Below are 14,454 nucleotides of genomic sequence, written 5' to 3'. Positions count from 1 at the left end.
CTGACGAAACATGTCAGAATCACCTGCTGGCTTTTATATTCCAGTTAGACTCTATTGTTGAGATTACCCATCTGCCATAAAATTGGCACCATCTAATTGCTGCACCTCTAGATTATTTGTTAATTCCTCATTATGGTAAACTCATTAGTACTTATTCTATAAATTAAAGAGTGATTAAGACTTATTTTACATAAGTTTTTATTATCATGCTCCTGGGAAGCTCTGCCGTTTTTGTCCTGGTGTTCCTTTCTGTATTTTTGTGGTTTGAGTTACTGTTGGGTGCCCACTGAAGGAAACCTTGTTGTGTAAGAGATGCCTCACCAGAGCTGTTGAGCTTGTTTGACGTTTTCTTTTATCTGACTGCACATACAAGTTTGATAGTTCCCAGCGCTCCTTTAAATTAGTTGTCCCTAAGTTTTTAAAATGCAGTTTTCCTTTAGGCCCCTTCAGAATTAATGGGCTTGACCTATCCAGAGCAAGTGTCTTCATATTAATATTTTCATGGTGGACTTTAAATCTGTGAGGGATTCAGTTATAGGTACAGTAATAAAGGGTTGGGACTTCATAAATATGGTACATAACAACATAAATTATACCCTTAAAGTAAAAGTCCACCCTAACACTAAAATCCCTGCATCTATAGACAGCCACAATCTAACACTAATCTAGTCCTGTAAAGAAAAACATCAGTATACATAATTATTTTTTCAAAAGATCTGACCCAATCCCACACTGAGCTGTCAGCTGCGGCTTCACTGTAGAGGTGGATGCAGAGGACACAGCCTACAATGAAATCCCCATAGGAAGTCTATGGGTGACGTCACTCCCCATTCATTGCTGTTGTCGGCCGTCTCCTCTGTAGAGCTTCAGCTGCTGGAGACAGGACCAGATCAGCTTCAAAAATGGTATGTAAACTGATTTATTCTTTACAGGGCTAGATAGGCTAGTGTTAGATAATGTATGTCTGTAGATGCAGGGATTTTAGTGTTAGGGTGGACTTACACTTTGAGCTGATCTCAAGGCAGAAAAGTACACAATTTTACATATTAATGCATTCATTCAGAAAATCTTTGAATGTATTTTTAAATGCAAATCATGTAAAGTTCTGGTTCATGTTGATATCTGTCTTCTGCACAATATAGCTCAGGTTGGGAGGCGGTAATCAGCATACTGAGACAATCAGGGCTCTTCTGCATGCCCATGCCTAGCTGACAGGAAGTGAGAGGTTCTGCTAGTCCTTCATTATTCAGTCAAGGCCAGTGGACAGGGAGGTGTTCCAACTGTATTGAGTAATTGTAGTAGAGTAAAATTAGGTCACCAGACCATAAAATACTAAGTCCTGAATCAAAATATATGTGGCTACTGCATATTATCATATCCCAGTGTCCATCTTCTACTTTCTTCACACTATACTTAAAAAGTTTTATTGAACCAGCAGAGACCGTGTAGTCTCCAATCAGTCTGTGAGTTTGGAGGAGGGAGGAGCGTAGAATGCCTTGCCATCCTCAGCTACATGGCTGCGTGTTTCTGTTGATGCATATAGTGTAGGGAGACACATCTCTTGTCCCTGTGTTTAAGATTAGGACACTGCAAGAAAGGAGCCACCCTGAAACAGGGAAGCTGGGCCGGTAGCAATGGCAGCAGCTCAAACTGGAACATAGACAAGGATTAAAAGATGGAGGCGCTGCATGCTCAGTAAGTGAGTACATCAGCTGCTGAAAGTGCTTATAAGCTGAGGGTTTAATATTACTTTAATGTTTCTATCCTCTGCTATTTAAACAGAGAGTCATATATATTTAATTCATAATACTTGTGCTCTGTTAGCAGTTCACTGTTTGAGGTAACATGTACCTTGGAGAACTGGAAAAAACATTTTTTTAGGAACAGTTGAACACAAGTGAGCAGATCTATGACAATGTTTTACTGCTGTATATCGGCACTATGACCAGACTTTGTCTTTTTAAGGCTGGGTTCACATGTGAGCACAGCAGGGGTCCGGTGCGTCCTCGTTCACCATTTCAGGTCCAATTTCAGCCCGAATTTTTGGCTGAATTCGGACCTGAAACGGACCAATAGACACACGGAGCCACAGCGGAGATATTGAATCGGCTCCATAAAGAGTCAGTCACAGTCTCCTGCTGCAGAGAAACCCACATCCAATTGGCACTAGTGTGAACCCAGCCTAAATCTCCATGCTGCTCATAGCTGTGAATATTTTGTCATTATTCAAAACAAAGAGAGAATTCATGTCAAGGTCTAATTTAGTAATAGTTATGTTTTTCCATCATTTATATATAATATTCTTCAAGCTGACATTCTAATAGTCTGTCTGGAGTGATAGCTGTTTCACATTTTTGTACTCCATATTTGTAATGTACTCGATATAAATCAAATTGCTAAAAGCCAGTATAGGATGCCCATGCATGAGATTCACTACACTACAGTGTGCATAGACCAGCACGGAGAACAAAGCAGGGAGACTAGGATCCACCTAGATGTGCTTTCTTCCCTCCACAACAAAATATCTGGAGACGCATGTCATTGGGGGATGGGTGGCTTCTAGAAGTTGATGTTTCTCCATTGATCACATAAGTGCACTGCACAAAGAAATAATAATTTATGGCTGTGGTTGACCCAACTTTTAGGCTGCATTCACACCTGAGCATATCGTTTTCAGGCGTTTTTTAGGGTCTTTTACTGACGCGTTTTTGCAGTATTTTTGTACAGTCATTTTGAGGTGCAAAGGTCACCAATGTAATAAGCAGCAAAACATCTGTAATCTACCTAAAAAGAAGCTTGTGTACTTTTTTTGAGCTTCAGGCGTTTTGCTTTAGGTGACAGAACTCTCAGATGCGAACAGGGGCCATTTAAATGAATGAGATTTTGCTTGTTGGACATTTCCAATCACGCGCCACAGACCCAGAAGTGCATAACATACCTGTATGCAGAGGAACCGCCGCCCTGCAGTAAATGTACGTGGAGTGGTCTACAAGAAGTTAAAAGAGAAGTGTGAGATCCGAAAATAACATCATACTCGCCTAGAATCATACTCGCCTGCAGCACCGATCCCAACTGCATATGTCCGCTACCGCCTGTTCGCCGAGAACAAAGCAATCAAAGACTGCTGATCGCTCAGTTCTCAGTGTTTAGTGAGCAGAAAGCTGGTGACTCTGCCCATACAGCGGTAACTGGAGCACCGAGTTGTGGAGAGAGTGGGTGCGGCTGGCTCAGTCTCTCAGTAGCGTGCTAAAAGGCTGAGCCAATTGCCAGTCCAGGCATCTGGTAGGATCAGAACTTTATTGGGATTTCTCCACAGCCTGGACTGGCTCTGTGACATCAGCCGACAGCAAAATCTAGCCCGCTGTCAGGCTTTGGCCCTACTTCTCCTTTTAATGGCTCATTCTTTTTTCTTAAAATAAAAAAGAGGTTTTAATTAAAGTAAATAAAAAGCCTGAAAAAAGTAAACTAAAGCGGCCACCCTGTCCATCCACAGGGGTTGGATTTTAAATACACTGTAATTGAGCAAAAATATCTGAAGTCCACCATGAAGGTCCCAATTTTCTTTTAATATCGATGCATTAAACTTTTTGCTGTATGCAGAGGTTAACAAACTCCCAGTCGTTATTAAATATGTTTACTGTCATTGGAATGCATCTTTGCTCCATGCGGGAGAATGGAACAGTCAGGTAGTTACAGGCAGTGTTCACTTTGATATTTTCATGCTGTTTTCCTCCATGTAGCCTGTGAATTGTCTTTATGTCTAGATGTGTTGACTATTATCAGTAATGTTTAGAAAGTTGTGATTTAAAAATAAAAGCATGCCACATAATATGGCTTACATTGTATACAATAATTAAGTGTATGTAATAAATATCATTGCACTTTTCTTGTTTTTACCTCCTTATTTAACACATATTACCAAAATTTGTTCAGGTAAGTGACTCTAATCAGTCATGGAACCTGTATATCTTTGAAATGCCATTTTATTAAATATAAAACAAACCTAAGGACACACTTGTACGTTTATTGGTTTATTGTTTTCCAGCCCGTGTTGGCATGCAGGGTGTATCAGTGTGGAGGGGCACAGATTGTAAGCTTCTTTTTGGCAAAAACTCCTTCCCTGCAGTCTCAATGTGAAAGCCCGAGGGCTTTCACACTAAGGCGATGTGCTGGCGGGACCGCTTCAAAAGTCCTGCCAGCAGCATCTTTGGAGCGGTGAGAGGAGCAGTGTGTTTACCGCTCCTTCACCGCTACTTCCCATTGAAAGCAATGGGCACTGCAGAGGCGCATTGCCGGTGGTATTAACCCTTTTTTGGCCGTTAGCGGGGGTTAATACCACACTGCTAGCGGCCGAATACCGCCGCAATTCCAACAGTATAGCGCCGCTAAAAATAGCGGCGCTATACCGCCACCGCACATCGAGCCCCTGTGTGAAAGGGGCCTTAAGCACTGCAGAGAATGCGTCAGTGTTATAAATAAGTAAAACTGATAAATTAAAAAGGACCCTTTTGACTTTAAGGGGTTGATTTACTAAGGAGGAATAAGCTGTTCTTTTTGCAAGGGAAGTTGCACTTTGCAAGGGAATTTTCCCCAGAGCTCAGTGAAGGTAATGAAATTTAATTAAATACCCAATTACAGGGGAAATAAAAAAAAAAAGAATAAAAAAACAGCCTTTTTTGCTTCCAGATGAATAAATGATGGAAGTCAGCAGAGCTTTACCTCATGCAAGGTGCAACTTTCTTTACTAAGTAAACCACCTATTTTCCGTTAGTAAATCAACCCCTATAAGTATGCAGTCACAAATACAGTGAACATTCCATATATCATTTCAACAAACTTGTTTAACTGCCACAGTAAATAGTTCCTGCTTCACCCAAGCCCATTACTGTGGTGATAACCCACTAATATGGTCCTACATAGAGTTTAGGAAATGACGGATGCATTTCCTTAGAACAATGCCACTATAGCAGTGTTCTAAGCGAGGTGATGATGCATAACCTGCACTAACCCCTCAGAGATAGGCTTTTAATAGGGCCCCTATTCTTGGGTTCTGTGCTTCGTAATATGATTAACTTAAGGTTGCTCGTGCATGAGATAGACTGGAATCATTAGAGTGCAGAAGATGGAAAAGTTCCAGCAGGACATCAGCCATTTTCTGTGGCATAAATAATAATTATCTGCCTTCCACTGTTGCAGCTATTGATTGGTAATTTTTTTGATTTATATGCTTTATTTCACATTTACAGATTAAAGCAGTTGATAATGGGAGACCTCAGAAGTCATCTAGCACTCGGCTGCATATTGAATGGATTGCAAAACCAACACCGCTAATGGAACCAATTTCCTTTGAAGAACCATTTTTCACCTTCACCGTGATGGAAAGTGATCCTGTTGCTCATATGATTGGCATGATAACTGCACAACCATTGGGCTCACCATTGTGGTTTGACATTACCGGTACGTATGTACAATTATTTCAGGCAAGTACATATTGCACTCTGAAACCTGTCTGTGGGTATGATAGATATGATAATGATTACTATGTTTAGAAAAAAAAAAAACTTAAGTATGGGTATTGTGACTTGCTGCTTTGTCGTGTGTGATTGCTTTATTGCACAGTACGGCTGTTTAAAACCATTTTAAAGGTTCTAAGAGTGGAAGGCAATTCAATAACTTTGGAATTATGTCAAACTCATTCAATATGTGAAATGTAGCAAGCTTTATTCCTGTAACACTTAAAAGTAAAAAAAAAAAAGTGAAACCTTAAGCAGACTTTAGGCAAGAGCATGGTGCCCCTCTGTATCTGATTCGAAGAGGTGATTCTGTGATAATCAATAGGGATTGACTTACTATGGATAAAATAATTTTTGGCCCAAAGAACCCTTGTTTGATACACACATCCATTAAAGCAAACTCGTCATGCTATAAATATGGTAGTTGTTATTATTGACATCAGTGATGACTGCCACTGTTGACTGGCGCAGAAATTAGCAATTTTATAAATTAAAAATACATAAAAAAATAAAATAAAAAAGCAAATACTTTCCTGATTGTCATTCTATTGCTTCATTACTTATTCATTTGGTGATTAACTTTAGTCAATGAAGTAAAAAAACCTCACCTGCAAGATTGGTCTAGATTAAAGACAACCTAGACTAGGGGTGTCTAACCTGCAGCCCAAGAAGCCCACGATTGCGGCTCAACAATCGGCCCAGTTTTTTTGTAAAAATGTGCTTACACTTAGCAAACACATGCGTCTGAAGAAAAATTTGACTGGACTTTTATCTAATCCAAAAAAAAAAAATCCCACTCTTCACAATCACGCCATATTCATGTCATCAAATTTTTGACAGCACCTATATTTATGGGAAACTATTTTCAAGGATGAAGCACACAAAGGGCAGAATTGGAAGCAAAATATCTGATGAGCTCCTTAAGAATTAATTGAGAGTTGCTACTACATTCATTAAACCAGATATTGATGCGTTATCAAAAACAGTGTCAACTATTGCATTATTTTTTTGTTGCACTCAGATACATTGGCCCAGATTCACGTACAGCGGCGTATATTTGAGCGGGCGTAGCGCAGCTCATATGCGCTACACCAACGTAACCTAGAGAGGCAAGAGCAGTATTCACAAAGCACTTGCTCCCTAAGTTACGGCGGCGTAGCATAAATGGGCCGGCGTAAGCCCGCCTAATTCAAAGTAGGCAGGTAGTGGGCGTGATGTATTGAAATTAACGCCCACCCCAATTCACATACAACTTACGTAAATGACGTAAAATCCAACGGCTGTTCCGTCGTCCATACCTTTGCATTGGCTGCGCTTCCTATTTGGTGGTTTATCTTTACGCCAGACGTACGCCTTACGTAAACGGCGTATACTCATGCGACGGGCGCAAGTACGTTCGTGAATCGGCTTATCTTGGTAATTTACATATTCGATGAGTAAATCAATGGAAGCGCCCCTTGCGGCCAGCGTAAATATGCGCCCAAGATACGACGGCGTAGGAGACTTACGTCGGTCGGATGGAGCCGAAATTCAGGCGTATCTCCTTTGCAGAATCAAACGCATAGATACGACAGCGCATCCATGGACTTATGTCGGCGTAAGTCTTTGTGAATCCGGGCCTGTATATTTAATAGTGATTGTTAAAGTTATACTAAAGTCTAGTTATTTTGTGTAAAAATAACAAACATGTTATACTTACCTGCTCTGTTCAGTGGTTTTTGCACAGAGCAGCCCAGATCCACCTCAGGTCCTTTTTGGCAATCCTGGCCTCTCCCTCCTGTTGAGTGCCCCCAAAGCACGCAGCTTGCTATGGGGGCACCCAAGCCGAGCTGCAGCTCCGTGTGTCCATTCAGACACACTGCTGTGAGGAGAGGAGTCCTGGACAGCCAAGTCTCTCGTTCAACATTGCTGGATCGAGATGGACCTCAGGTAAGTATTAGGAGGGCTGCCGCACACAGTAGGCTTTTTATCTGAATGCATAGAATGCATAAAGATAAAAAAAAACTTCTGCCTTTACAACAACTTTAACTTGTGATCTGCCCAACTTTGTCTGCTCATTACCTATACTTCTTGTTACTGTATTTTATGTGTGGCCCAAGACAGCTCCTCCTCGTCTAATGACCTAGACCCTGGGCAAGTCTTTCATTTTTTTTCACCTTAACTTAAAAATCTCTTTCAGTCTAAATAAAGATCCAGTAGCTTTCATACAGTTAAAATGAACATGTTATATATTTCCCAGATGTCTAAAATATTTTGTTCTTGAAAAATGACTATATGTTGTGTTATAATGCAAAGCAATTTGCTCCCAGGCACCTTTGTATAAAATGCAGGCAATTAAAAAAACAAAGTGGCCCAATGCTGACAACCCGCAATTTCTATACACGCTGCCACATCTCCAGCTGCTGTTCTGATTTTAATCCATTTTCAGTAAGCGATCTTGTAAACGTGCGAGCCAAAGACAAGCTTCGCCATTGACATGGTAATGCTGCTGAAGGCAGAGCTGTAACTGAATGAAAGCCCAGCCTGAGGGTGTATGTGCAGCCACATAATGCACATTCAAGGTTACCAGGATTCTCTTTTATTGCCGCTGTGAAGCTCATTCCCTCGCTAATTCACAAGCCAGAAAGTTAGATTTGGATTTTTTTTGATATTTACTATAGATTTCCGTTGTAACTGATCTAATGAAAAGCTGCCAGTCTCCTTTTTTCTGCACCAATTCCCAGTGCATAAAATGATAATAAGGATGTGGGAGTTGATGAAAAGCTGACCACAATGCAGACTCTAATATTATTTTATAACTTCTATAATAAAGTGGAATACAGATAGGACTCTGTTAAATGGCATGGTAATTTCTATCGCTGGAGATTTGTGTCACTGATTAGTGTAGGCATGTTCAGCTGCCTGCCAAGTCCCTGCTATCAGTTGTTTCATAGAGACTAGAAGCAATTGTTTCCTAGTGACTGATAGCAGTTGTTTTATAAAAAGGCAGATGTATACCTGGATATTCATCTCCTTGATTAATATTTGTGAAAATTCTTTCTGATTTGCTTTATCTGCAGTAAATGATGCTGTAAAGATGGTGTAAAAAAAAAAAAAAAAAAGATAAAGATTACCAGTTGGTAAAATATACCCATATAAAAAGCTGGTCATACACTGTATGAACTTCAGTTGATCCCTTAGTAGAGGCAAGATTTAGGGGTAAGTGGCCCTCTTAACTCATAATTGGTAGTAATGCTGAAGGACTGCTAGATCTGGCTTCCTGATGTAGTGGCCTTCCATAAGTGTACTTTGCAGGAGGAACAGAGGGGTAGTTAGTCATAAAGCCTTTGTAAGTAGTACCTTGTGGATGTTTGTCATATAAAATTTATGCCTAGCCAAAACTTTTTTTCGTTTTTAGATATAAATAGAGTAGAGAAAGACCTCTGTCAAGCTTTTTTAAAAACAAGTGGTTGAGCTGTATTTTTACCTTGATTGCCCACCTAAAGCCTACAAGTTGGAGGGTGCTGTTCACGTGCAGATTTAATGGGCCACGTCAAGTTGACAGATGGCACTGCCTGTCAAACTTGGCCAATTCAAGTCAACTGACCGCATCAAAATTGTGAACCAAATGTTTGGCTTGCAGTTGTGGTTCTTTAGTTCCAGTAGCAATTGATATAACGAATCAGGCATAAAAGAGGTTGCAGGATCACCTCCTGAACATGTGACAGTGGCTGCTTAGGTGGGGATCACTTTTCAGAGAATGGACAAGTGTGAATTTAGGGCCCCATGTAGCAGTATAAAACAGTGGTTTAAATTCTTCTCCGCCCTATCCAAAACGAAAAAGTTTTGACTGCACTTATATTTTAAAGTCAGGCCCCGTACACACGTCCGAGAAACTCGACGGGCAAAACACATCGTTTTGCTCGTCGAGTTCCTTGTGAAGCCGCCGAGGATCTCGGCGAGCCAAGTTTCCTCATTGACTAACGAGGAAATAGAGAACATGTTCTCTATTTGGCTCGACAAGTTCCTCGTCGGTTTCCTCTGCCAAAAGAGTACACACGACCGCGTTTCTCGGCAGAATATGGCTCCGATCGAGTTTGTGGCTGAATTCTGCCGAGAAACTCGGTCGTGTGTACGGGGCCTGACCCTGTAAAAGTGTCAGCAAATTTGCAAAGGTATCAACCTGAGAAGAAAGCAACTCAGTGGTTATTTACTAAAGGAAAATCCACTTCGCTCTACAAGTGTAAAGTGCACTTGAAATTGCACTGAAAGTGCACTTGGAAGTGCAGTCACTGTAGATCCAAGGAGGACATGCAAATAAAAAAACAGCATTTTAGCTTGCACGTGATTGGATAATAAAATCAGCAGAGCTTCCCCTCGTTTCAGATTTATCCCTCAGATTTACAGCGAAGTGCACTTTCAGTGCAATTTTAAGTGCACTTTGCACTTGTAGTTTGCACTTGTAGTGCAAATTGGATTTGCCTTTCGTAAATAACCCCCCTTTGTGTAGAATAGCATGTCCACCACTGGCCACTGTGGTTCCTCCCACCAACCCCTACAGAGCATCACCGCTACTAGGTACTATGATTAGGGATCAACAGAAGAAACCACAGCAGCTGGGGAGGGGTGGGGACCTGCTATTCAACCAGCCAGAGGAGTTCAATAGGATCGGTGCCATATGCTCCGCTACAGGGTGATATTTTAGCAAATTGCAGATGAACAGCTGCTTTCTGTTTAGGTTAGTGCCTTCTTAATCTTGTTGACCCCCTAAAAGGATCACGTCAAGTATGGATGGCCTTAAATTTGCTTTGATTTTTATTGTAAATACCTATAGTCACATTAGTTTAAAATAATCTCAACATTACCAGACTGCACTGAATCTGAATTGCTTGGTAATTTCTAACTTTGGCAGAAAAGCGTCAACTTCCGTTTTGCAATCAAAGGTGGGAACTTTTAAGCCTGTATTGTTTTTTTCAGAGATGCTTACCTTACTAAACAATTGCACTTTTAACAACCATAATGATTTGGCTTTAATTCTCTGTTTTTATCCACATTTACATGTTCAGGAAAGGTTTGTTCATCCATCTGCTGATCCTCAACTTTGTTTTAATCCCACCAGATGTTGTGCAATTAAGCACTGTTTCTCAAAGATTTATCTGTTAACTGCTGATTATAAATTGCAGATATATGTTGCTCACTGTAATTGCAACGCTCTGGTTAAAGCTTGTTTATATATTTAATGTATTATACATGGATTGTAATGGCAACAGCAAGGATTTCAGGAAAAATGAGAAATCTGAAGATTGTACATACACAGTAATCTTCTACTGGCGGGAGCCGCTAAATCCACAGCCTACCCTGGTTGTCTCTTCCCAGTTTAGCTGGGGAAAATCATATTCCACACTCTGCTGCTGGACAGTGTCACATCACACGTTATTCCTTAAACTTGACATCTTGATTCACAGGGCTCCCCAGCCAACTCTGAATAAAAGAGTTATATCACAAGTGTCCTCCCTACACATTCCGTGACATTTACTCTTCTGCAGAAGAACATCACTTCATTAATAGCTGCTAGAATGATTCAGTTTATGAAAATCCATGTGAAATTTTTAAAAATTACAAATGCATAAACACCATTTAAAAAGAAGCTTGCATGCATGGATTAAAAAAGGTTTTATTTGCCAGTAGCATTAGCATTTGCTTAACATCCCTTCATCTTCAAAACATGTTTTTTGATCTTCAATCCCTTTGAAATGGTTAATTATATATCTTTAACAAGATTTGAAAGATTGAGGGACTATTTCTTATTTTGTGGTGCAATAATATGCGTTATTTCATTTGCATTGTGTTTAGGCAGCCCATTGAAATTAATGGTCTACCAGCACATCCAAAAATCAGAGTGTGGAAGTGTAGCAGGGCCCTGAATGCTAATTTATCACCCACCATTTTAATTTTGAACCTAAACTGCTGTAATGCTACAAAAAATATGGTATATACTGTACTATATATGCAAAAACCTTAAAGTGTAAAAAAAGGCTAACTCTAACTATTCTTAAAAATGTTTCCTCCTCCCTCCTCCTACCTATCCTGCATACCTTGTATAAAAAGATCTGTGTACTTACCAGTTTTTATTCTGGTCCGCTAACGTGATCCAGCTGCTCCTGTGTCAGTGAGCATCTGCTGCAGTGGAGAGGCGGGAGCGCTGACAATGGCTGGGCCATGGGAGGCTTTTGGTGATGTCATGGCCCTGGCAATTGGAGCTGCTGAATCACAAGACTAGACCGGATTTAAAAAAGTTAAGTATACAGATCTACGTAGGAGAAGGGGACAGGGAATACTTTCAAGATTAGAGTTTACTTCCTTTACTTTCATCTACTTGCCCTTACTTCTACTTTAAAGCCCATCACAACAGAAAGGAACATCCCTCCTTTGCAGTGCAGCTGCACTCAAACTGGAAAGGTTAAATGATCATTTAGGTCTAGGGGACTGGAAACAGCAGTTTTACTTACCCAATCCTCCACTCCCTGGAACGTATGCACTCTCCCTTTCTCTATTGGAGTGGGCTTTCCCGCAGCAGCGTCACATCCATTGCAAGGCTATGGAATCTTGATGTCTTTAGAGGAGGAAAAGACTGAGGGGGGACCGGTCTTACAACCTGGAGTACACTTGTGGTGGTGAGGGATCAGATGAGTAATAGTTATTTTTTATCTCCCTTGACATATTTGAGTATTGAGTCCTTGCAGTGTGAGGGCAGTTCCACTGCAAGAGAAAATGTTTCCTTTCCTTTTGATAGGAAATCAAAAATGTTATAGTTTTCCAGGAGATAATGGAAAGTCTTCCAGTGGAGATGCCTGTTTTGGTAATAACCAAGGGAAGAGAGGATTTCCCAACTTTGAAGAATTTTTTTCTCACTTTCTGTTGTGTCTCTGGGACAGAAAGTAAAGGAAAATCTCCCCAACTGGACAAACACAGAAAAATAAACCTGACAGAGGTTCTAATCATCCCTTACATTATTTAAAACTGAAATTAAGTATTAGTACTACAGGCTGAGAGCTTCATCCCTGAAGCCTCGTACACATGGGCCAGAATCTCGCGGCCAGACGTACAGACACTCCTTTCAAAAGAACCACGGTTCTTTTGGAAGGCAAGCGCATGCGCTCGTCAAATTCGATTCCGTCACCGCAATCTTGCTTCACCCTACCTATGCCTAGGAAGCTACCGCGCGTGCGTCAAAGTCATTTTGAGCATGCGCGGGTTTCCACGGCGACAGGTAAGTATACACACTCTCGGGTTTCTCGGCAGGAAAACACTGCTGAGAATCACGACGAGAAAATAGAGAGCAGGTTCTCTATTTTTCTCGTCGAGATTTTAGGCAGTTTTCTTGATGAGAAACCTGAAAGCCTCATACACACGCACGGTATACTCGGCAAGAAAGCTTTGTCAGCAGTTTTCTTGCTGGTTCTTGCAGAGTAAACCGAGCGTGTGTACGATGCTTTAGCCTAATGCTAATTGGTAATTAGACCTGTGATACTGCAGCCTGTAGAATGCCACTGCTTCTTAGCATCATACATGGCTAGAGAAGAGCAGTATAGTCGAGTGAAGAAATGAAATGCTAAGCATAAGTGCATACAAAGGCCAAATCCAGCACCGATCTTGATTAATAATGGTGATGAACCAATAATGCAATAAATGGCCATTGCCTGGGTTACCCTTTAAATACTGTACTTTTGATAATGGGCTTAGGTTTTCTTCAGAATTATAGGCAGGGTTGTGTTGTGAGTAAACCGGTTACTGTATATTGGTTATAATATCTGGTAGGTGAGATTGAATTTCCAATAAAAATGTAATATAGTGGATTTAGACATTGACGTGTCCATGTTTTTTATCTGTCTGTTCTGTCTTTACTATGAGTGCTGCCAGGAGATGACCTATCTAATGAAGTATTTTACATCGTTCAGATGGCTTGTGACCACAACTGTGTAGCAGAAGGTATCTGCTACAATAGGATCCTTTATTCAGAAACTCATTGTAGAACCATCACAGCATACAGCAAAACATTTGTTTGGGATTCAGTTCTCTTTTTTTATTTTTTTTTACTCATTACCAGGGCCTCAAGCTTATCTTAGGAGCTCTGTGTTTAATTCTTTTTTTTTTTTTCTGTCAAGGACAAATTTTTCCACTGGCTTTCCAACAGATTGATATTGGAGTAATTAGGGCATACTTATTAGCTTGTGGCTATCATTTTATGTCAGCTAGTTAAAAAATTGAAGAATCCTTCAATCTAAAAGTCATCATCAGTTATATGCAAATGATATATTGCTTTAGAAATCATATACGTTTAATGTAATTTGATGACTATGATCATGAAAGCTACTGCAGAGTCATTAAAACTGACTGCTGATAAGAACCAGTTACTATATGTAGCCTGTGTGTACATATATTTATATATATCTAGATAAAGTTCATAGGATGACCCTTAAGACTACTCCCTTATCAATCAATTTTAATTATAATTTTTTTGTTTGATGTGATTTGGGGCATGCAATCTTTGGCTCTCTCGATGTTAAAGTAACACTGTATGAGGAAATGTAGTTGTCTGTTTCCAAACAAAAATAAAAATCTTAAAGGAAGTTTGAGGTATTTGGAGGTGCTGTGAGTTTTTAAGCGTATACAGGCTTAAAATCCTTACAGAACATATGTACAGTATATATGCTACCATATACTCAACATGGCAGTCAGTTTCCATTAAAACTACTTGTTTTACCAGTAAGTTCTCTCCATGTATGGCAAGTTGGTTGTCTTCTTGCTAGGTATGAAAATCCTCTCTAATTGTCGGAGTCCTAGCAGTGATTACAGCAGATGAGCCAGGTTGGACTTATTGTGAGAAAAGCATGGTGGCTACCATTGAAGGACACTCCTTCTGAAAATGCTAGTTGGCTTCAGTACTTTGACTGAATGGGAG

General features: G+C 40.3%; 1 protein-coding gene across 6 annotated transcripts in view; it reads left to right on the top strand.

The window, feature by feature from the left end:
- Positions 1-14,454, top strand: part of FAT1 (FAT atypical cadherin 1) — a 302,956-nt gene that overhangs the window by 154,981 nt on the left and 133,521 nt on the right. For all 6 annotated transcript variants that reach the window (XR_005745015.1, XM_040334417.1, XM_040334441.1 and 3 more), the window contains exon 6: positions 5,247-5,457. Coding sequence is in view for 5 of the 6 variants with exons in the window: in XM_040334417.1 (XP_040190351.1) it covers positions 5,247-5,457 (211 nt within the window). In the remaining variant the exon portion in view is untranslated. The remainder of the gene's footprint in view (positions 1-5,246; positions 5,458-14,454) is intronic.

The sequence above is a fragment of the Rana temporaria genome, chromosome 1, assembly GCF_905171775.1.
Source record: "Rana temporaria chromosome 1, aRanTem1.1, whole genome shotgun sequence".
Lineage (NCBI taxonomy): Eukaryota > Metazoa > Chordata > Amphibia > Anura > Ranidae > Rana > Rana temporaria.
This window is presented reverse-complemented; position numbering and strand designations above follow the sequence as displayed.